The sequence below is a fragment of the Mesoplodon bidens genome, assembly GCF_964165515.1.
Source record: "Mesoplodon bidens genome assembly, chromosome: 4".
Taxonomy (NCBI): Eukaryota; Metazoa; Chordata; class Mammalia; order Artiodactyla; family Ziphiidae; genus Mesoplodon; species Mesoplodon bidens.
The window spans coordinates 135980796-136005392 of record NC_138160.1 but is presented as its reverse complement, the minus strand read 5'-3'; the positions used below and the strand labels follow the sequence as shown (position 1 = coordinate 136005392).

The window sequence follows — 24597 nt, the reverse complement described above, 5'->3', positions numbered from 1 at the left end:
ATTAAGGGAATTAAGATAAATTCATACATAGCCATTGTATGGGCAGAATATAATTCATAAGAGTTATAAATTAATGTTTATTTCTTCATAGGAAAGGGAGACTATGGGCTGGAAAGAGTCAGGAAGGCTTCATTTTTGCATCTTCGTTTAAAACTAGGCTTGATTTTAACTGAAAGAAGAGGTGGGGATTCCAGGAGTGAACAGTTACTCAGGTAAGAAAGTAAAGGGCATGTTTAAATTCCAACTAGTAATACAGTATGATTATCCTGTAAAGTAAATGAAACAGAAGTAGTGGGAGAAAAGGCTAGACAGATAGGTTGAGTCCAGATTATGTAGGTCCTGATCACCTGCATGATCAATGAGGACTTTTTTAGTCAGAGGAAAGAAGCTATTTAAGGATTTTAATCCTTTTGTTTAATTAGTCAGTAAATATTTATTAAACATCTGCTGTCACCAAGCCTGTTCCTGGTACTGGGGATTTTAAGTGAGTTAGACAATTTGTGTCCTCTGGATGTTTTCAGTCTAGAAGGGGAGACAGGCAAGTAAACAAACACGTCCGTTATATAGTGCACTGGTTTTAGTTTTAGTTCAAGGTAATAGAAAGCACATAATGTGCTTTGCTGTGTAGAGCACATAGGCAGATCCCCAGAGTTGAAGGAAGATTTCTTGGAAGAAGTAGCATTTAAGCTAAAATCTGATGCTAAGGTGGGATTAGGTGGGGGGGATGGGATGTTTGGGCAGAGGATTTAGAAACAGAGGGAATAGCATGTGCAGAGACCTGGAGAAAATAACAGTGATGGGACTGAAGAAATAAATTGGTATCTCATATGAAGGAATGTAGACTTCATCTCGAAGGTAATAAGGAGGACTTTGCTGGATTTAAAATGGGAGCTGAGATAGATAGGATTTGTATTTCAGCAAGAGTTCACTTTGTTTCTAGCCTGTTGGAAGATACAGGGGAAGCAGAGAGACTGGTTACAAGGTTGTTGGCAGGAATCCCTGTGAGAAATGGTGGTCAACCTGGACCAAGGTAGTGGCAGTGTGTGTAGCTAGAAGTGGATGGACATATTTGAGAGATACTTAGAAAATGGGGTTGAAAAGACCTGGGAATGGATTGGATGCTAGCTAGCAGACGGGAGAGGAAGTAATCAATAGTGATGTTCAAGCCATAACCCAGGATGGTACTGTTTGTTCACTGTACAGGAGGAGGAAGATGTTTTAAGGGGAAGGTGGTAATGAGTTTGTGGTAGACTAACATGACCAACACTAAATATTAGGAAGATGAATCTGATTGTGCTTTGGAGGATGAATAAAAGGAGAATACACCTGAAATGAAGAGATTGTTAAATGCTTTTGTAGGAGTCTAGGCTAGAGGTAGTGCCTGTATCTTTAATGCAGATTGAACAGGTTTTGGAAATTAATGGGAAGTAGGCATTGAGGGAAAAGACTCCTGAAGATGACTCCAGACATCCCAACAACTGCACCCAGCCTGTCCAGCTTTATGATGTGCCCTGAGATCATATATCAGGATGAAAAACAGTGAAGCTACTTTCATGTTGTACCTCTCAAATACATAGGAATGAACATTTTATTGTTAAAAAGCAGCTCTAGGGTTTCCCTGGCGGCGCAGTGGTTGAGAGTCCGCCTGCGATGTAGGGGACATGGGTTCGTGCCCCGGTCCGGGAAGATCCCACATGCCGCGGAGCGGCTGGGCCTGTGAGCCATGGCCACTGAGCCTGCGCGTCTGGAGCCTGTGCTCCGCAACGGGAGAGGCCCCAACAGTGAGAGGCCCACGTACCGCAAAAAAAAAAAGCAGCTCTAATTTGTAAGAATAATCATTTTTTTCCCCGCTCTTGGGACTTTCTTTTGGGGTATCTCATATATGTATATAATTGATCCTTTTGAAAAATGTTAGCTCTGCATGAGGGAGCTTAGAAAAGCAGCTACCAGTGTGAGAGTAAGGAGCCATGGGGAGAGGCCATCCATCTCTTTTCCTGAGCTCTTTGCTGTGGTTCTTGTTCAGCTGTGCATTATAAAATATCATAAAATAAGTAAAATATATAGGAGATAAAGATGTTTAACATAATGGTTATTAAATGAGGATTAAGAAATTAAAACTTGAAGCTGAAATAAAGTGAGAACTTTGAAGGGGTTAGAATAAAGTTTTAAAGTTTTTTAAAATCCAATGCAGAAAGGACTTTACAAAAAGAGTAAAATAGATGAGTCTTAAAATAATATTGAGGGAATTCCCTGGCGGTGCAGTGATTAGGACTCAGTGCTTTCATTGCCAGGGCCTGGGTTCGATCCCTGGTCGGGTAACTAAGATCCTGCAAGTTGCATGGCACAGCCAAATTAAAAAAAAGAAAAATGTATATGTATAACTTAGATCAACAATAAAGTTCAATCAAGAGGTTTTTTTTAAGTGTGATAAAAATAAATACGAAGTAAAGCAAGGTAAAAGGCTGAAAGCCAGTCAACAGATAAGAGTTTAAAAACATAAAAGGCTTTCATTAGGTTAAAAATGAGAAATAACAGATACTAAAAATAATGGTAAGGTAAAAGGTATCAACTGACAATATTTTTGGAAGTTTGGAAAAAAGGGCCTTTTTAAAAAAATACATCAAAGTGGGTTTCTTGGGACACTTTCAAAATGTCACAAGGGAAAAGGTGTCTTGTCCCCAAAGTTTTAGCAATGTTTAATATAGTCCCTGTTGGAGACTCATAACGCACTTGAGAATAGTAAAGCCTCCAACAAGTGTTGCAGTAATAAAGTTGCCTTTGTTTTACGTAACATTTCCTAAACCTTACCATGTAACACATTTCTCACACAACACCTATTAATGTCTCCCAGAGCATTTTTCACAAAACACTAGAGTACTGTTTCAGAAGAAAATAAAAAATGAAAATCTTAACAGTTACAGAGATACGTGATAAAAAGGAAAAAGTCAGCTGGAAATAAGAAAATGGATTTGGGTTGGGACTGGCATTCATTCCTTGGGTATGTCTCCTGTTGAAGCAGCAGTGTTCTGCAGGAGCCAAGGGGCAGAGAGCAACCTGATACCTTTACGTTCTGGCCCTCCATCCATAGCTCTCTTCTTAGAAAGCTTTTTATCTGTGCAGACAGAGCATTGATAGAACACACAGGCTGCTGAGGCAGGGGAGTGCAAGCTGATCGTCCTCCAGCCAATGGACGCTTACCTAGCAAGTGAAAAGAAGTTTTATATACAAGTACTGTTTTTCTTTTCTTTAAAAAAAGATCATGTTTTTTCATTGTGTAAGTGAAATTTTAAACAAATGTGCCTCCACTCCAACACTTCTTTTTTTTTTTTTTTTTTTTTCACCCCAACACTTCTTATGGACTTTTTTCCTTTAGGCTTTGTCCACATGCACATGTGTTTTTATATAGTTGGTAGTGGTTAATATTCATACAGTTTTGTGTTGTGAGAGCTTTTTTCCTATGGCCATGAAAGGAAGAAATTCCTAGTGGTGGCTGCCTCTGCCTCTTCTGTTGCTACATTGTTCCAAGCACCATTTCTGCAACATCTTGGGAGCAGTTTTTCATTCTGCTTCCCTGAACCACTCAAAAGGTCTTCCCTTTTCCCAGCCTCCCCAAATCTTACTGCTGCCAGAGTGCCTCTCTGGAAAATAATAACTCCTTAGCATTGTGGGACTAGCCTATGTTGGGACAGCTTTTTTCTAAGCCTATCGTCTGCTGCCCAGGTCATGTTAGCAGTGCTTATGCTAGAGAGACATTAGAAGGGCTTCCATATAAACCATCAAGACCCGTGAATATCCAGACATTTCCTAGTATAATGATTTTGCTGTTACAGAGGAAACAGGATAGAGAAACTGGGTGTCATGGCTTTTCTAACATCCTTTGTTCAGCTAGACACCTCATGGAGTGAGTTACATGGGCCTTATTTTTGGTTCTTTGAAGCTCAGAATTCTGCAACTTTTTCAATATCCCCAAATTTTAGATATAAACTTCATGCTAAATATGTTTCTTCTTATAATAGCTTAAAAGTCTTTGTTTTTCGTGTAATCTGCTTTGGGATGTGTGGCTTCAGTAGCTGATATTTATGAGTTAGTTTAGTGAATCCAAAAAAATGTTAAGAGACATTATCAGATGATGTCGGATTACCACTACAGGAGAAATTGCTGCTTAATGTAAAAATAAAACCCTAGCTCATGGTTGGTGGTGTACCAAGGTTAAAGAGAGTGAACTTCAAAATACAAACTCTGTTAAGCGTAAAATGGCAGTTCTGTGCTAGGGCTTGTATTGATACTTGTACTGTCTCTTAGTGAAACTCATTTCCAGATCTTTGGCCATTTTTATTTTTTATTTTTTTATTTTTTTTTTATTTTTTGCGGTATGCGGGCCTCTCACTGTTGTGGCCTCTCCCGTTGTGGAGCACAGGCTCCGGACATGCAGCCTCAGCGGCCATGGCTCACGGGCTCAGCTGCTCCGTGGCATGTGGGATCTTCCCGGATCGGGGCACAAACCCGTGTCCCCTGCATCGGCAGGCGGACTCTCAACCACTGCGCCACCAGGGAAGCCCTGGCCATTTTTAAATAATAGCCATCCTGCCTTGTTGTATAGTTATGTGCTCGAAATCTTCATTTCAGTGTGCACACCGGGGTCACATAGGCTGCCAGTTACCATGACTGTAAAGTCCCACAGCAGTGAATGAGATGGGTAAGTAATAAGTATTCATGCCAGTGTACTCTAAGGGGCCATATAAAGAATATCTTCAAACTAAAAATGATAAATACTGGCAGAAAAGTAACCATGTGTGCTAAATGCTTTACATGTCATTTCATTTAATCTCTGTAATACATAGGAACTACCTTTCAGATGAGGAAACTGGGACACATCAGTGGTTGATTTGTCCAGGGATCAGAGACAAGATATGGGCCCTATTCATTTCTAATAAATTATTGATCAATTAATATACATATTACTTTGCTTTTCTACAAATAACCATAAAAGATGAATCAGATCATGAAAATACATTAGATGTGCACTGTTTTCCTCTAGTGTGGCCTTGTGTTTTGGAACAGTTCCTGGAGTCAAGGCTCATTTTAATGTCTGAATAAGGGCTGCTATAAAATGGATTATGTAATTTGCTATTGCTAACCACTGAAGTTGTAAGGAAAGGGAAATAGTTTTATAGTTTCTTTCTCCCACAGGTCATAATTTAGTTGTGGACATCAGGATGTTTTTCTTGGCTTATCTCATCCATGTAGTTTTCCTTTGCACATCTGTTACATAAATTACTAAACTATTTTCTTGAAAAGGTGCCAGTTTAAGTCACACTTAATAGTGATAAAGGGGTCGGTACCTTTTGGAAAAAAGAATTAAATGACAGATTTTGAGGGGCAGAAATCCAACTACCATCCCAATTTAAGTATTTTTTTGTTTTGGATCAATTCCTGTGTTTTTTGAAAATTGAAATAATTATATGTGGTTTCTAGTGTTTCCCAAAAGACCTTATGTTGGACTATAAATATTTAATGATCTTTCATATAAAATGAGGTATTTTAGTTACTGCTTCTGTAAATTATCTTTCCAGTGATCAATTTATGTATACATTCTAGTCTGGTACAAAGTTTGCCGTTTGAAATTAAATTTGGAGTATTGATTTCTTTAATGATTATTCATCTTATGTACCCTTACCTTGAATTCTACATACACCATAAAATAATGATTTTTTCTGGGGTTTTTTTTGGGGGGGGAATTCATAAGATTTATTATTTCTGCTAGTTACATGTTAGGACTACTTTATACTTAAATGATGAACAAGTCAGTTAGGAAACTCAGAAATTTTAGATGTGGGTCTGGTTAATTTTGGCTTGTGCAAACTGATACTGAATCAATACTGGAAATTTTCATGGAATGTTCGGTAAACTGTTACATAAGCAAGGGCCCAAGTATTTTTTTAATGCACATTGTGAAATTGTGTAGATTTGGAATGCTGATTTTTAAGCTTGAAATCTTTAGATAAAGATATCATTTAGAATCCTGATAATCTGTAATGGCTGTTTTTAGGATTGGAAGAGAAAGTACGTTATAAATCGGTGTCAGTTACTGATAAAAGTTCTTAGATAAAATTTTTTTGCATTACATTTCCTACTGTGTAACCGGTCTCCTTTCTAAATTACGGTAGAGTCTTGATAGATTTTTCTGTTCAGAGTTTTGACTTTTTAGAACAGATCTTAGAAGATTTGTTAACAGGAAATAATGTATAATTTTGTTATGATCCAAATCTGACTTGCAGTATGGGAACTAGTCACTTAGCTAATAAGCCAGTCACTGGCATCCACCTTGCAGCTCAGCCCTGTTGTGCTCCAGTTCTGGGGCTGTGGTAACACCTTAACTTTTTGTGTGTGAAAAACGACTCAAAAGAAAGCCAACCTCTGGCACTGGTATTGAATGTGGCAGAGCCTAAGAAATGATGATTCACAGGCAGAAAATAGAAGTTTTACGCGTATTTAAAGAGGAACACAGTTAAGGGTTTGGTCATACCTTGGACTGATGACACAATCAAATCCATATGGAATCAGTAAAAGAAATTTATGGAAAATGTTCTGCCATGCAAAAGTTTCTCACCTAAGAAATAAAATTTAGTGAATCTAAATATTGGTTACCCTGTGTTAAGGAAGTATAATATGCACAGGATACTTTAATTTTTGATTGAATCTGGGAGACTGTCAGGAGTCTACATTAACATTTTTATTTTCACAGTTTTAAAGATACACAAAGGTCTTCAGCTCATCTTTCAAGAATGTTAGGGGTTTATTATAGTTTCTTCTACCTGCAGAGTAGTGTTTAGTGTTTATTTTGCTCTCTGTTTGCTTTGCCCCCCGCAGAATGAAAAATACTTTTATAGAAAACAGTTTTGTAGAATTTATCTTTCCACTTTATCTGTAAGTAGTACAAATGCAGTGTAAAATTTTGAGTTAAGATTACGAGAATATTGAGCCATATCTATCAACAGTGTTCAGTAATAGTAAAACATCACAGGTGATTAAAATTCTATAGTTCATTTCTCCACCCCATGATAATACTGGTCTGAACTATTTATTGAAATTGAAGGCCAGCATCACTGAGAATGGATCAAAGAATTTGGTAGTAGAATTGATGTGAGAATAGCTTTTGATTAAGAAAAGAGTATATAGTCCTTAATTTTCTTACAACTTAAAACAATTAGAATTTCAAAAATAGTTATGTCAGTTAGGAGTACTTTTCATAATAATATGTGGGGAGGGAACAATTAAAATGGTGTTTTGAACATTAATACATTTTCTGTGGTTTTAATGTCATATAGGCAGGCTGCTTGAGTTTGGACTTAGTTTTTCTGTCTGTGCCATGTTTTTAAAATGTATTAGGTATCTAGTTATAGTACGATCTTTATAACTGGATCTTTAAGTATCTAGAATTATTTGAAAACTTAGAAGCTTTAAAAAGGACTGTGGGACCCCCTTCCTCCCTCAATAAAACCTGGCAGCAGATTGCTCTTTAATATTTATTTGGGTTTAATTTTTTTTTTTACTGTGATAGCTAAAGGAAGAGGTATAATATTTCAGTGCATATTCTTGCTGATTATTTTTAAAAGTAGCAATTAAATATTGTAGCATTTAGCATTTTAATGTTCCCTCTTGAAAAGTGAAGAGGAAAACAGAAGGTACATAATCCAGCACAGTCCTCCGTGTAAATAGGTGAAGTCATAAATAATATGCACATGAGCATACTACATACCTATATAAGTGGATTGAAATAGGGTATTTTTTTTTAAGTAAGCAGGTTATTCTTTTCTGAAATCTTGTTACTGCAGAAGAATGGTTGAGAGCCTCAGATTTTAGATGTCTTCAATTTCAGTTCTTTCCTATTTAAACTGTTTTCTTTACCTTGCTTTTAAGAATATGTATGTTTAAGAGGGGTACATTGGTTTCCTTCTTTTCAACTGGATAGTTTGTTTTTAATTTTACTAGAACCAAAGAAAATGTAATTTCCATGACCGAGAATATATCTTTTTAGACATTAATTCAGCATTTAGTTCTTTTAGTAGCACAATTTGTGATGTCATCTTATATATTAATTAGTAGACTTTTAGCTCAGATGATACTACTAATTCTCTGATTTTAGAGCATTATGGCATAATAGAAAATGGGCTACATTTAATTAGAATTAGAAAACCTAACAAAATTTGGACATCTATTGCTATTTACTAGTCATGTGATCCTGAGTGTAAGTTTATTTAAAGTTCTCTACTAAGGAGATGCTATTAAATATTTTTCCCTCTCTCCTCACTCAAATTTTTAAATTATTTATTTTTTGGTAGGGGGGCCTTTGCTAGTAATGGCAGTGTGGTAGCACTAGAGAGAAAGTGGCAAGCATCAGGTTTGTTATTTGTTTCTTCTGTACTTATCAATATTTCATTATTTTCTTCTTATGATACAGATGGAGTACTATAATTTTTTCCTTGTTTTAGCACTGTAGCTATATAACTATGTTTTACTGTATAATCAAATATGATAATAACATCTGCTTTAGCAACATTTATTCTTCTACTGAACCATTGCTTGTGTTAAGACATAATTCATTGCTTTGTGTTTCATTTTCAGATCAAGAAAAAGCTTTTTTTTTTGGATGGGTAGCAATATGAGTATTGAACCTGTAAATGTTCAGCTTGCAAATAAGGGTAATGTGGTGAAGACCATCATCCCCTGATGAAAAATGAATGTTACATGGTCCATTATCTAGCTTTTAGAGCAAGTATTCTTAAAACTGTTTCTCTGCTCTTTTGGTTAGAAATATTTTAAAAAAGGAACAGATTTTCCTGGCATAAGTAATTTGTTACCTGAGAAAACTGTCTTTTTCAGTGTTCATTTTAAGGGTGTTTTATTGTTTTTAAAAAGTTTCTTAAAAGAGTGATATTTTTAGAGGGAGTTTTACCTATATCGTAAAAGTATCTTCTGAAGTCTGTGGCATTAAGATCAAGAGGTCACTTTTAAATATAGATTTTAATGTTGGGAATTATTCTTCCCTAATACAGTTTTTTTTTAATCGCATTAATTTCAATATTAGGTACCTAAGTTGTCCCTGTGGTTTTACACACATAGCATTTGGTATACATATTTTAGTTACTAGTTTGCTACACTTACTAGCCTGATAACAAGACATTGGAAGTACAAATAATACTAATTTGGTCTACCATGATGCTTATTTGCCTATAAATAGTTAAAATGTTGCTAATGATGATATAGTACTCCATTTGTATTCTTTTTTTTTTTTTTTTTTTTTTTTGCGGTATGCCGGCCTCTCACTGTTGTGGCCTCTCCCGTTGCGGAGCACAGGCTCCGGACGCGCAGGCTCAGCGGCCACGGCTCACGGGCCCAGCCGCTCCGCGGCATATGGGATCCTCCCAGACCAGGGCACGAACCCGTATCCCCTGCATCGGCAGGCGGACTCTCAACCACTGCGCCACCAGGGAGGCCCTCCATTTGTATTCTTAATGGCATTTTAGTACTTTTCTCTTGGTTACAATATAATGTTCATAGGGGAGATTTTGGAAAATATAGGAAAAAAGAAAACACAGTTTGAAGAAAAAAAAATACATTATTTAAAACCATTACTTTGAATGCTGTATTTGTCTCTGTCTCTTGCTGCCTCTGTTTTTCTGACTCTCTTGTGTTTGTAAGTGTGGATGTTCGTACGAAAAAACACAAGTTTAACCGTCTAATAGAAAATACTGCTGAATATTTTTTCCTGAGCTCGGAATGATTAAAGTCTTTATAATAACTTTAAAACAAAAAGAAGAAACCATATTAAAAATACAGACCCATTTGATTCCATTTTGTTTAGAAAGAAGTAAAATTTAAAAGGCAGGCTAGGAAAAAGGCTTCTTACTAAATCTGTTTCAATTTTCGTATTCCTTTGTTAGCAGTTAAGACTGGATTATACCTGTACTTTACCTTTTCTCCTGGTCTGTCGTTTTGTTTTAGCAAAGCATATTCTTGAACTTTTGGCAGGAAAAAATACCATAAGACTATTCAAGTTTTTTCTTGTCAGTCATTATACTGATTATTCTTAATGCAGATTAGAAGAATGACTGACCATCTATAGGTAAAGCTCCATTTTAGCTTTTACGTTCAACCAATTTTGCCTCTAAAACCTGGACCCAAACTGTTACCGAGTAAAAATAACTTGATATTTATCAGTAGTGACCAGTGAAATAAGCAGAAAATAGGGAATAAAGAGGAGGGCCCAAATGAACACTAATCATTAACAAATTGAATAATCAACCCTTGACTTAGTTGAATATTGGCTGTGTTCATATAGCCATAGAAGCATGTGTACAGGACTTGAGGATGGTAACTTTTAGTAGTTAGCATTAAAAATCCAACTGAGTGAGTAGTGCTGGGTAGTGCAGAGTTAAGTACTCTCTTTGGGGACTCTTAGTCCTGTCCTACCTGCCTGTTGCTGGGGTGCTATGAGGAGCACATGTGAAGTGTGTGAAAACACTGTGGTTTGATTTTAATTGTGGATTTTATCCTGATAAAAAAAGCAGTGGTTCAATATTACTTTAAGGTAAAAATCTTCAGAACATGAGCAGCTTCTTACGTTCCTCACTCCGTTCACTCCCTGGTAATTTCCTTTAATTTTGTTTGCAGAACAGATCCTTGACCTTTGTCTGAATTTTGTGTGTTTTAAAAAACTGATGAGAGATCCCCCTCTAGTGTCTGAATTATCCATTCTTAAAACATTTGTGTCAATCATAAGAAGTTTTAGGAATTAATAAGCTGGATGTTTTTTCCTTTCACATCTGGACATAACTTTTTTTTTTAACTTTTCTTTTTTGGGGGAGAGGGGAGGAGTTATTTTCCTTTCTTAAAAAGGGCACTGGAATTATGGGTAGGGTGTGGATTGAGGGCAATAGAAAAACATGGGAAAGGAAGGATCAAAATGCCATTTCTACCTTTTTAGAAACAGTTATTTTTAAATGACCTGGAATAAGGCCAAACTATACAGTGTTGTTTTGTTTTAGTTTATATTTGTTTCTGAATTAAGTGCAGCTTAAAAATACTTTGTTTTGGAATTCTTTATGCCATCGGATCTCATCTTGAGCGTTCCAGTTTCTGGAAAGCAGCGGTATTGTTAGAAAATGGTTTTAAAATACAGCCTGATACTCTCCGTGGAGGTGTTCTAACTTTGTTACTTTTTGTTACTATTGTTGCCATATTTTTCCATGTTGTTGCCATTTTATATTTTATGTTGTGTGTTCTAATGGCAAGTTGTCCTTTTACATAGTTCCCATTGTTTCTCAACCAAGGAAATAAGGAGATTCTTAAGCTATTGGCTCTCTGCCACCTCTTCCTCTTAAACACACAGCACTCAAACACATATAGGCCTTCAGCTAAGAATTTTGCGAAGGGTTAGGGAAAACAGGACCTTTCTCATTCGACCCATGGGTTTTTGTAGCTTGAACAAGGAAAGTAGTGTTTGGAAAGCTACAGCATTTATGAAGGCTCTAGTAAAAATATTTCATGTACATGGCCTAGGGATTAACTCTTCATCTTGTTCTCCAACAAATTAAACAGTGCAAACAATTTCAAGTGCATTCTTGGTCATGAAATGCTTGAATGAATTATAATCCTAATTGCTATTGTTCATTCCCACAGCTGCACTTTTAACTGCCTAAGCTGTGCATTCTTCAGCCAGTAAGATAAACAACAGCATTTTGAAATCCATTATTTTGTGGCATCTTAAATTGCAAATGTGTCATTGGCCACCTTAATTTTATTTTGGTTCAGTTGTTAGCAAAATTATTTTTAAAAGTTACTATTTCTTTATATTTATATATAAAATTTTTGTTAATAGAATGATTATGGGTTTTTATAAAAATCCATTCATTAATAGTCTTAAAATTTGAAGGAGGCAGTGGAGACCAGGGATTTATTTTAGTGCCATGGCAATAATTTGTATTTGTTATCAAACAGTTGGTATTTTAGGAGAAAGAAAGTAATAGGATTTCGCTTTTCTACCTTAATAGAACAGTATTCTGAATGTAAATCTAGAAGCCATATTTATTCTGTGATTTGTCGAGTCATTTATATGCATAATGGTTCCTTTAAAATTTGAACTGTTTATTAATTGAAGTATTTGTAATAAATTTGAAATTTATATTTGAGAGATTCGAGTGCCAATTATAATCAAACCTTCCTTATTTAAAACAACTCTTTTTTTTTTTTTTTTTTTTTCTGTGCGGTACGTGGGCCTCTCACTGTTGTGGCCTCTCCCGTTGCGGAGCACAGGCTCCAGACGCGCAGGCTCAGCGGCCATGGCTCACGGGCCCAGCCGCTCCGCGGCATGTGGGATCTTCCTGGACCGAGGCACGAACCCATGTCCCCTGCATCGGCAGGCGGTCTCTCAACCACTGTGCCACCAGGGAAGCCCTAAAACAACTTTTTGATGACTGAAAAACCATACAGCAAAAGTGGGGTAGATATAACTAATAAGAGTTATTACCAAATTCTTATTTTTTCGCTATTTCTAAAACTCAATTTTAAGTGGAAGATTTGAATTACCATATTTACAGGCATTTGTTATAACAATTGTTCAGTAATAATTGGAGTGTTACATGTCCAATGAGTACTACTATAATATGTCACATTTCCGCAGTATGTATTCCTCAGAATGTCTTTGAATTCTTCAATCCATATGAGCATGAGAAATTCTTTTTTAACAACCACACATTTTGCCATCTCATATCTTAATTGTAAGGTATTTTTTTCAAAGTTAGTTCTTTCTTATAAAAATATTACTTAATATTGATATTTTAAAATTCTAATAGGTGATATTATCTCTAATAATAATAGCTAACTTTTATTGAGCACTTCCTATATATGTCAGACACTGTACCATTGTGTATCATTTGATATGTTACCCTTTGAGATAGTAGTAGTATTCTTCCTTGTTCCCATTTTACATTTGAGGAAACATTAAGAGAAGTATTGGGTTGGCCAAAAAGTTCGTTCAGGTTTTTCTGTAAGATCTTATGGGGAAAAATACAAACGAACTTTTTGGCCAACCCAAAAAATAATTTTGCCAAAGATCACAAAGTTAATTGGAGTCATATCTTTCTGACTCCTAGAATCCATGTTCTTGACCACTGGTGAAGTCTTAAGTGAAAGTTAAATACATTATCATACAGTCTCCAGATGGAATATTATGTAGCCATTAGAAATGAGGGCTGGGACTTCCCTGGCGGTCCAGTGGTTAAGACTCCACGCACGCTTCTACCACCGCAGGGGCACGGGTTCGGTCCCTGGTTGGGGAACTAAGACCCCACATGCTGTGCAGTGCAGCCAAAATATAAATTAATTAATTAAAAAAAACAACACTGAGGGTTACAGTGACTACACAGTGACAGAAAACACATGTGGTACAGTAAGTGAAAAAAGACAAGGACTACAGTTAAATGTTCATACTGGTTCTAAACATCTTTAGACTGTTATCTTTGATTTTTCATTGCTTTTTTATACTGTATAAATAACATTTAGCTTTTATATAATTTTGCTCATTAATTTAAAGAATTTCTGTGAACAGGAAACCTAAGACTGCATGTAAACCAGGTCTGGTCAGCAAAATGACAACTTAGCTTTATAATAGACTGTAGCATGTTCAATTTCCTTTTTAATTTGACCTAAAGCCATTTTTTACTGGACTTATGCCAGCTCTAATGTAATCTCTCATCTGTATTCTTGAAGCCTAATGGAATAGTAAAATCTTCTTAAAGATAACTTAAATGTGTTATATAGTGTCCTCAGGGTAGCTTGTGCACAAAAGATGTTTTCTTTCCCACCTTGTAGAGGTATCTCATTAGGACACCCAGTAGTGTCATTATTAAGTTTTCATGTGTTTCTCAGTTTTGATGCTAATCTTTGTGCGTATGTGCATGCATTTTTTTTCTCTGCAGCACCAATGTGGTTATGAATTATTCAGAGATAGAGTCTAAGGTTCGAGAAGCAACGAATGATGATCCTTGGGGACCTTCTGGGCAACTCATGGGAGAGATTGCCAAGTAAGTGATAATTTGACTCAGCAGTGCAGAAAGAATGCAACTATCTTCACCTAGAAATGTGAAATTTGCTTTCAGTTTTAAACTGTTTAGCTGCCAGATATAAATTTTGCATATAATCATTCAGATATTAATGGGGGAAATTTTACAGAGGATCCATTCCCCTTAGATATTAGCTCAGAAAAGTAAAACAAAATTTTTCTTTTTCAATGAAGTTTAGACAAACTTTGTTAAAATTTTGACAAATGCATGTAAAATGACTTAAAGCTAGGAAAATATTTCCCTGTTGAACATCTGGACGATTATGCCAGTGAATGAAGGGCTTGTAAAATATGATATTAATTAGTGGGACTTATGAATGTGCTTGATATTGTATAAAATATAAGAAAGACATATTTAAGGAAGCATATCTAAATTTTTTTGAATTAAGCTTATTAATTTTTTAAAGCTCTTTAGGAAAACACAGAACAAGCCTGCCATCTACTGTCAGAATTAACACACTGCAAACTCTTAAGGAAAATTATTCTTTTTTCAGGGCTACATTTATGTACGAACAATTTCCAGAACTTATGAACATGCTTTGGTCACGAATGTTAAAAGACAACAAAAAAAATTGGAGAAGAGTTTATAAGGTATGGGTTTTCGTCTGTATTTATTATTTGACACGTTGAAGACAAATGCTTGAAGTTTTAAGGTGTATATAAGTGATTATGAAGGATGTTGAATCCTAGAATAGAATATTCTAAAACAGGTAAAAGTAGTAGATTTGCTGTTTGTGTTCTGTTTTCTAGTCACCATAAACAACTCTTCATATATTTGTGCATATTGAAAGTAATGAATCTATAGTAGTATGCATGTTTAGTGTATGAGCAATTAAGATGAAAACCACCCTCTAATATGCTTTGTCATCTCTACATAAAAATTTGCCAGTATTATTACAGTATTGTGCACCAAAAATATGTTAAATTTAAGTATAACAGGAGATTCTAAAGCGTTAAAATTCTAACATTTTAAAATTTGCAAGTATGTACTCTTTTGTTATTCATTTAATACTGATCTCATCATATAATGTAGAATTCTAAAACAAGATAGTAATCTGTTCTTCCATCCCCACGATATTTTCTTGCTGCTCAGAAAGTTTTTCTGTGCTTTCCAAAATGGTGTTATTATATTTATATTTGAAACTTCGAAAGCAACGTTTCTGGCTTTCAGTATTGAAAATCAATGCTTTATTTAGTTCCATGTTTTTGATGTTGTTTGTCTCTGAAAACATTCACTGTCATTCCTTTAGCTTATACAGTAGTAGTGATGAAATAGTTTAAATTTCTATAAATTAATTTTTTTAAATTAGAGCTTTTTGTTTGTTTTAATAATTCTTGGATAAACTACTTTTTTAACGAATAAATTCCTGGTAGAATGAGGGTTTTTTCCCCCTCAATTTCTTCAACCTAACTAGATTTTCATAGATCTAATCATCTTTATGTGAGGTTTGTTCCAAACAAAGTTAAGTTCATAATTCATAATTCATTGGTTTTTAGTGCATTCACAAAGTTGTGGAGTAGTTACTAATGTCTAAACCAGAACATTTTCATCACCTCAAAAAGAAATCCCGTAAACATTCTTTTCTCATATTTGCTGGCAGCAAGTTTTTTTTCCCTTTCTTTTTTTTTTACGTGTCAGCATAAATCACGTTTTTAGCAGAAAATATAGATATTTTCCAAAACAAGCAGCAAGTTTTTTAAACACAAGCTACATCATAAACCTCCCAAATTAAATTTTATCTGGGAAAAATGCTGTGAGGTCATATAATTACCAAATACTTGTTCTCTTTAAACTGATGTTTCTAACACTAAAACTGAACCAGCTTTCTAAAAGCTTAGTGTTCATTTATATCATACATTCAGATATTTAACATCAAAGTTTTTTTTTAATCTTTTTTTTTTTTTTTTTTTTTTTTTTGTGGTATGTGGGCCTCTCACTGCTGTGGCCTCTCCCGTTGCGGAGCACAGGCTCCGGATGCGCAGGCTCAGCGGCCATGGCTCATGGGCCCAGCCGCTCCACGCAGCATGTGGGATCCTCCCGGACCGGGCACGAACCCGCGTCCCCTGCATCGGCAGGCGGACTCTCAACCACTGCGCCACCAGGGAAGCCCCGTGTATCCAGTGGACAGTTTATAATTATTTAGTACGCTTGGTATAAGAGGAACTTTAAATTGATAATATGAGTTTTTAAAGGTACTTTTAAAGTCTAATGTAAGGTAAAGAACCCACACACACATACACACACAAAGATTATTTATTGGCTAATGTTAGAATTTTTTTTTTTTAGCCATTTACCAGAGCTCTACCAGAATTTATTTCATTAAATCTCATTTGGTGCTTTGTATTTTTACAGTCATTGCTGCTCCTAGCTTACCTCATAAGGAATGGATCAGAGCGTGTTGTTACAAGTGCCAGAGAACACATTTATGATTTGCGATCCCTGGAAAATTACCACTTTGTAGGTGAGCAATGGAAAAACCTTATAAGCAAATTAAAACAGTAGTTGGAGTTGTCAGTCACCTGAACCAGCTTAGAAGCTTCTCTGCTCTAATTAGAATGTGACTGTTGCTGGTTGTGTGACGAGTGCAGAATCCAAGACGCGGGGCCCTAGAGTATTAATTAGTGAAGACAAGAACTTGCAGAAAATACTGGCTAATAACAACAGAACCAACACAACATGAGTGTTCGGGTTTATATTAAAATATGCACTGGAGACTGGTCCCCTGTGGTGTCCATAAAGGAATAGCTTTAATCATATGGGAAGAAAAGGTTAGAGCTCCAAAACACACACATCTGTTTGAAGCTGGGTTTTTTTTTTCCTCCCACCAAATAATATTTACTGTGCAAAGGCAGCAAGGCCAGAGTGTGTTTTGAATGTGAAAGAGGATACAGAATGAACCACGTTTCATTTTGTAGCATACCCCAGTTGAAAGCACTTTAAAAATTCAGTTTTTCAGCTACACTAAATCCTGGTAATTAGTGTTTCCAAACTTGTATTGGGGAGATGAAGGCATTTGGGTGCTTTTCAGTCATTAAAATGTACGTTTTGTTTTGTTTTGTTAAAATACCATAGAAAAAGAAAATAACATTTTTGGATATTAGCCCATTTTGTATGGTTATTGTTAGTAATCCTTTTTAGTGGATCTTTAATTGATTTTGCATAGAACCGTTATCTGTGGTCCTTTTTAGTTCATCTTTGCACTCTCTTATAAGCCAGAATTGCATCTCAAGACTTAGGATTTGATGAGGAAATGACAAAATTCAGTAACACAATTTGCCTCTTTTTATTCACTGTAAAATATTGAAGTTGGTTTCTTGTGTTGAAATTTTCATGTCTTTTTTGTGTGTGTTAAAGAGTTTGATACATATTAACTGAATTCTTAAGGTTTTGTTTCTCCCTTACCATCCTCACAGATGAGCATGGCAAGGATCAAGGTATAAATATTCGCCAGAAGGTGAAAGAATTGGTTGAATTTGCCCAGGATGATGACAGGCTTCGTGAAGAGCGAAAGAAAGCAAAGAAGAACAAAGACAAATATGTTGGGGTTTCCTCAGACAGTGTTGGAGGATTCAGATACAGTGAGTATCAAAGACAGACTGGCACCTAAGCATCAGTTTAGCTTCTTGGGTGTATTTTAAGAATCATTGAAATACCGAAGACAAAAATGCTATTTTGAATACATACAATATTGAGATATATGTAATACTCGTTTTGGCTCCTGTAGATCTTAGGAATCTTTCTATTTTTTACTTTTGTGTTTCAAGAATATGATTTTAACCATTAAGCATTATTGAATGACCAAACTTTGAGTTGACATACAGAGAATAAAATAGATATATGCCCTTTCCTCTTGGGGTTCCCATTCTAAGAAGAAAAAAGGATTTCTGTAACTTACCATGTAGAGCATTAAAAAAAAAAGTTTGATGAAGAGATTCATCCTCCTAATTCAAAACTAGTTTAGTTCTATTTTTGGCCAAAAATAGAGCTACAGGTTAGTCCATCCTGAGTCTCTTCCCTTAATGAAGCACTGCGTTAATTTGACGTAGAAAAAGGTAACTCAGGGCTTCCCTGGCGGCGCAGTGGTTGAGAGTCCGCCTGCCGATGCGGGGGACACGGGTTCGTGCCCCAGTTCGGGAAGATCCCACGTGCCGTGGAGCGGCTGGGCCCGTGAGCCATGGCTGCTGAGCCTGCGCGTCCAGAGCCTGTGCTCCACAATGGGAGAGGCCACAGTAGTGAGAAGCCCGCGTACTGCACACACACACAAAAAAAAAAAAAAAAAAAAAAGGTAACTGACAATACCATCAGTTTTTCATCTAGGCCTATCACTGTATTGTTCCTAACATATTTAAGAACAGCTAGAACATTCATCTCTCATGTTTATTTTATTTATTTATTTTTTTTTTTTGCGGTACGCAGGCCTCTCACTGTTGTGGCCTCTCTCGTTGTGGAGCACAGGCTCCGGACGCGCAGGCTCAGCGGCCATGGCTCACGGGCCCAGCCGCTCCGCGGCATGTGGGATCTTCCCGGACCGGGGCACGAACCCGTGTCCCCTGCATCGGCAGGCGGACTCTCAACCACTGCGCCACCCGGGAAGCCCGGCCATGTTTATTTTTAATGTAATAATATGGTTTTCCTAAAATAGATCACTAGGTAGGTGCTTGAAACATACAGAAAATAAGAACTCTCTTTCACAGGATGTTCCTTTGGACTCGTTCTGTCTTCTGTGAACACTGACAGTCCCTTGTCATTTTGTATATACACAGACAGGCCAGGGCCACGTATACTTAGCAGCTGCATATTGGGGTTCTCTAACTGCCCCCCAACCATATCTAAGTTTGTTTATATTTGAATTATACTGAGATCTCATAACTCCTTCATTGTACCTGTGTAAAAGTCTTCTATTTCTTACCTTGCAAGTATCTATAAAATGTCTTCGCTCCTTTGATCCTCTGCTTTCTTACCCTCAAATTAAAAATACTGCACTTAATTGGTTAATAATGCTTTTTCTAACAGCAGAAAAATTCCTTTTTTTAACGTCCCGTATCACATTTAAGTCAGTTCTTGAATTGGGCAAAAATGTTTCTCTTAAATAAATCACATAAATATGTTTTGGCGTTTTTATTTGTTTAGGGGAGTAAGAAGTCTTTTAATTATTTACCCAAGTAAATATTTTATTCTTTAGATTTTTCAAAGTAGCTTTAGCAGTTTAATGTGTTTTTGAGTAGAAAGAGCTGTTCACCACTCCTTTCCTCATTCTACTTGCTAGTAGTCCTTTTTAAAATCAGCACAATATATAATTAGATAAATTTAGACAATTGAGTAAGTTTTTAGACTTAGAGTGAACTAATTACATCATCTGCATTAGAGATAGAGTTGAATGTCCTGTGTATGTGCATTGCCTTTTTTTATAAATTATTTTTAATGTTATATATATTATTCAGAGACTTAATCAACTTTAACTATTTTACATGCTTTTTATTTTGACATTAGATAATGTTTTGCCAATATCCAGTATCTCTGGCACTCATTTAGTATGATGTCCACTGTGCTAATTTAGTTTTCATCTGCTTTCATTTATCCTGTAAATTTGTTTCTTTTCAAAGTCTGGTTCATCACATTGTTATTGAAGTGTACATATACATTGTTGGAGAGCCGTTCATTTTTATAATACCATCCTGGCTTAAATTTTGTCTAGAAAACATTTTGTCATGTTCTCTTTAAGTTGGTGGTCACTTTCAGATTTAGTAGACGTATTTTTAAGTCCTCAAACTCTCACAGAAAATTTTGGCTTTGCAGTTTTACTGAGTAATTCAGCAAAATGGTTTTGTTCGATCTCCAAAGGGCATGTATGCCATCAGAACTTGTTAACCAAAGTTTAAACAAAAGCTCAGTTATCCACCTTTTGATTATTTTGCTGTTTCTCATTGGTCTTTCCTTTTTCTCTGCACCCTGCCTTAATTTTCGGTCCTCTTTTAACCACACATGATTTTTCTGCACCTTGTACTCTTGCCTCTTAAGTTGAGTTTGGACATGAAGATGGAAATGGAGAAGGTTCCATTTAGTGCCTGTAATTCCTATCTCTTCTTTAGGCCCTCAAAGTCAAGGACTAAAACAAATCTTGACATTTTGGGGCTTTTTTTCACTGCCAGTGATCTACTAGCTCCATTATCAAATTCACACAGAGGCTCCCTAGGTTTTGCCAGTCCCAGCATAATGTTTGGGCTTGGTGTTTGAATAGATCATCACTGTTCTGAACTGCTTGAGCATATCTCATGATTCTAGTCTGTATAGTTTTTGGTAGTTAGAATATTCTTTTCTTTTTAAAATAATTGAAGGGTGCTTTCCCATGCCATGAAGTACATTTATTTTTCTAGTTTGATGGTAAAGAATGACAGTTATGAGTCTTTACAGCATATTGGGATATGCAGCATTCAGAGTAGTGTTTCCTATAGTTTGTGTTTTGTAAGAGATGGTTGCTGTCCAGTGCTTTTCTAATAATTGAAAAACCATTAAGAAATGGGAATGAAATATAATGCATTAAGTGACTTTTGTGAAGACAGAAGATTTCCATTTCTCTTTTGCTTATGTAGCTCGTGTTGGTTTCTGTGTTTTCCTCTACTCCTTTCAGCAGCCCTTAAGAACTTCCTGATTTGCTGTGCTGTGCATTGAGGTTGTGTTAGTTTTCATAAACAAAAGCTTTTGAATCTGCATTCCTGACACTTAATGACTGGCACTACATGCTGTGCCTTGCTGCAATTGTGTTGATTCAGCACTGTGGGAGCTTTCTGTTTTCCTTTGAAAACTATTTTATTATGAGGAAAAGCTTCAGAAATAAGGACTATAGACACCTTTTGAATTTAATGTCCTTAGAGTTGCTTCTTTTTTTAATGCTTTATATAGGTGAAAGATATGATCCTGAGCCTAAATCAAAATGGGATGAGGACTGGGATAAAAACAAGAGTGCTTTTCCATTCAGTGATAAATTAGGTGAACTGAGTGATAAAATTGGAAGCACAATTGACGACACCATCAGCAAGTTCCGGAGGAAAGATAGAGAAGACTCTCCAGAAAGATGCAGGTATTAACACTTTGTCTCCTGGGTCTCTTGGAAAGGGTACTAAATTGACACAGCTGGGTCTTGGGTTTTTTTGTTTATTTGTTTTGGGTGTTGGCATTGTCTGAAATTCAGCTTTATTTGTTTCTTTAATAGATTTTATTTTTTAGAGCAATTTTAGCTTCACAGAAAAATTGTGCATAAAGTACAGGGGGTTGCTACATAACCCTACCTCTCCGAGTGCAAGAATGCATGCACACACACACAGTTTCTCCTGTTACTAACATCTTGCATTAGTGTGGTAAATTTATTAACAATTGATAACCAGTATTATTAACTAAACTCTTCAGTTTGCATTAGAGTTTACTGTGTTGTATAGTTGACAAATGCATAGTATCCACCATTACAGAACCATACAGAGTAGTTTCACTCCCCTAAAAATGCCTTCTGCAAAAACATGGAAAAATTCATGAATTTGCATGTCAGCCTTGCACGGGGGCAGGCTAATCTAGTTCCCTGACAAGGGATTGAACCGAGACCATGGCAGTGAAAGTGCCAAGTTCTAACCACTGGACCGCCAGGGAATTCCCAGGTCATGCGAATTTTCACTGTATTGTTCCAGTTTTAGTATATTTGCTGCTGATTTATACATATATATATATTGTGTGTGTGTGTATTTACACACACACACATCATATATACAGTGCAGCTGTTTATAAAATGCTATGTCAGACATTATTTGCATTTAGTATTGACACACTTTCCTTGTCTGTGTCTATTTCTAAAACTGATCACATTTCCTGTATGTTTTTTTTGTTTTTGTTTTTGTTTTGCGGTATGTGGACCTCTCACTGTTGTGGCCTCTCCCGTTGCGGAGCACAGGCTCCAGATGCGCAGGCTCAGCGGCCATGGCTCACGGGCCCAGCCGCTCCGCGGCATGTGGGATCTTCCCGAACTGGGGCACGAACCCGTGTCCCCTGCATCGGCAGGCGGACTCTCAACCACTGCGCCACCAGGGAAGCCCTCCTGTATGTTTTTATTCAGGCCATTTATTGGAATTTTTTTTCCCAGTAAGAACTTTGACAGCTTATTTTGCAATTGGGCATCTGATGATCCAGGGATCTAAGGTATTGCTGAGGGATAATGAAGTTTATTATTTTATTAGATTTAAACAAAAGTTAGGGGTTTGAAAATTCTTCTGTGACATTGCATTAAGATTCTGTGCCAGTTTATACCAGAAAAAGAAAAATCCAGATGGATATTTGGACTAAATGTTTTCGAGTATGACCTATATTTACATAGATTACATTTTCTAATGATGCGGTATTTGTATTTAGTTTTACATAGAACAGCACTAGGAACCTTTTAGCGTTCACGTTTTCTTACCTACCAGTATAGCTATTAACTAGTTTTTCTGCCAGTTGTAAGGACAATATATGTAGCATTTAATTTGCAAAGCAAGTTTTATAAGTTCTTTGTTATTTGTGCCTCACTGTATCTCTATTAGATAGTCTAGAGCAAGGATTTTACCATTATTTTTTTGGAGTAAGAACTGAAGCCCCATCAGGCTGTGTGGGACTTGCCTAAAGTAACACAGAGATGCAACCAAAACTTCAAGTGAGTTCTTGTAACTAAGTACCATCTCTTTTTCTCTTATAAAAAAATCTTAACAGTTCAGATTTAGGGGTCATTAAAAAGAAATAAAAATAATAATTTTGAAACTATTCAAATTCTAAAATATTTTAGTGTCTTCTCAGTATGTTTCCATATTTATTAAATCTGTGGAATTCCTGTCTGTTTCTGGAATATGATCTTTGAAGAACCAGAATTTATTTTTAATACTTTGAATATATTTTACAACTATATTTCTAGCTCTTTTATACTGAAAGTGTATGCATATGGTAATAAATAACTAAACTTTGGAAAACGATGCCTACCTCAAATACTCTGTGCTGTTTTTCCCTCTTTAATGTTCTTGTGGCCTTTGTGTTCACACTTCTGGTTTGACTTAGAAAACATAGTAGCCACATATTCTGTTGCTATTTCCTGAAGAAGTATGGGAATCAGGTAGGTAGGCTGCTTAGAAATCTAACTGTGTACCTTCTTGTTTTGTTACTTTCTCTTCTTTGCCCTCCACCCTCAATTTTTCTTTCCTTGCTTTGTCTTCCTATTCTTTTTTTTTTCTGTTTCTCCCTTGATTTTTTCTTTTCTACATTTGCCTGTAAGACAGGATCTGCTAGAGTTCCTAAATCTTTTATACATTTAGGTTTAAAAGAATGAAAATATAGTGTATGTTATTTGTTTTAGTAACTAAAGAGCAAACCAGGGACTTACATCTTGGAGTATTTGTGAGAGAAGAATAGATTTTTAGACAAAGTTGCATGGGACCTATCTGGCATGTTATCAGAATTTTAGACTTATTAGCTCATTATTAGATTCAGGAATTCTTGAACACTGATCATATATGAAGCTTTCATTTCATTGTGTGCTAGTCAGGTTTATATTCTCACCTTGTAAAGAAATTATCTTGCACTGTAATCAAATTGGACATCAGAAAAGTAAGAAGTTTCAGTCTTAGAGGACTGATGGTGGGAATTTTTAGGTCATTTGTTGCTGAGAAATTAGTAAGTGACAAGGGGTTTTGAACACTTGATCAGAACTTGTAGATTCCCTAAAATGTTTATAGATAAAAATACATTTAACCCCTTTGCTCAGTGTGGGAAGCCATTCTTCTTGATTCTTGATTTATACAGGTTCCAAATTGATTTATATTTAAGTAGAGATTGCTTTAGATTAGTCCGAGTTAAATTGCATCAGTAGTAATAGTCATAGTTTTAAGGAGAATTTTAAGTATTTTACTTCAGAATATTTATAATTTAAACCACCTACTCTGAAATTAAGAAATAATAGGTAATGGAACGTATTTCAGGCAATTTCTCTCTCTGTCCTACTTGCACCAGAAAAAAAAAAACCCAATGCGTCATTACTGGAGAGCACACTAGTACTGACACATTTAATTTGGGGCATATATGAAAAACACAGTTCTTTACTCAGTCTGTATTTTTTTCCTTTTGCATGTTAAGAAGAAGAAAAAATCTTTGAATGTGCCTGAAAAGGAATTCTTTTAAAATACTTTAAATATATTTAAATTTTCTGGAAAGCAGTTTTCTTAGTTTTGTAAAAGTTTGATCTCGTGATTCTCTATAGTAAAATAGAGCACAGTGCTTGTAAAGTGCATTACCTCATTTTTCTGCATTTACACATGAGAGTTTAATCATTTGAATGCAGATAGGATAATATTTAAAAGATATCCATTGAAATTACAGTATTTTATTATATATTTGCATTAGTATATGAGAGTCAGTGACAGAATCATGTTATATAAATGGAACTGTAGTTGTTGCACACAGTCCATTTCAA

The 24597-nt window shown here is 35.8% G+C and overlaps 1 protein-coding gene across 2 annotated transcripts in view; it reads left to right on the top strand.

Moving 5' to 3' along the window:
- Nucleotides 1–24597, top strand: part of CLINT1 (clathrin interactor 1) — a 67783-nt gene that overhangs the window by 23470 nt on the left and 19716 nt on the right. For both annotated transcript variants that reach the window (XM_081230938.1, XM_081230939.1), the window contains exons 2-6: nt 13980–14084; nt 14617–14713; nt 16476–16584; nt 17537–17701; nt 21024–21201. In XM_081230938.1, coding sequence (XP_081087064.1) covers nt 13980–14084; nt 14617–14713; nt 16476–16584; nt 17537–17701; nt 21024–21201 — 654 coding nt within the window. The remainder of the gene's footprint in view (nt 1–13979; nt 14085–14616; nt 14714–16475; nt 16585–17536; nt 17702–21023; nt 21202–24597) is intronic.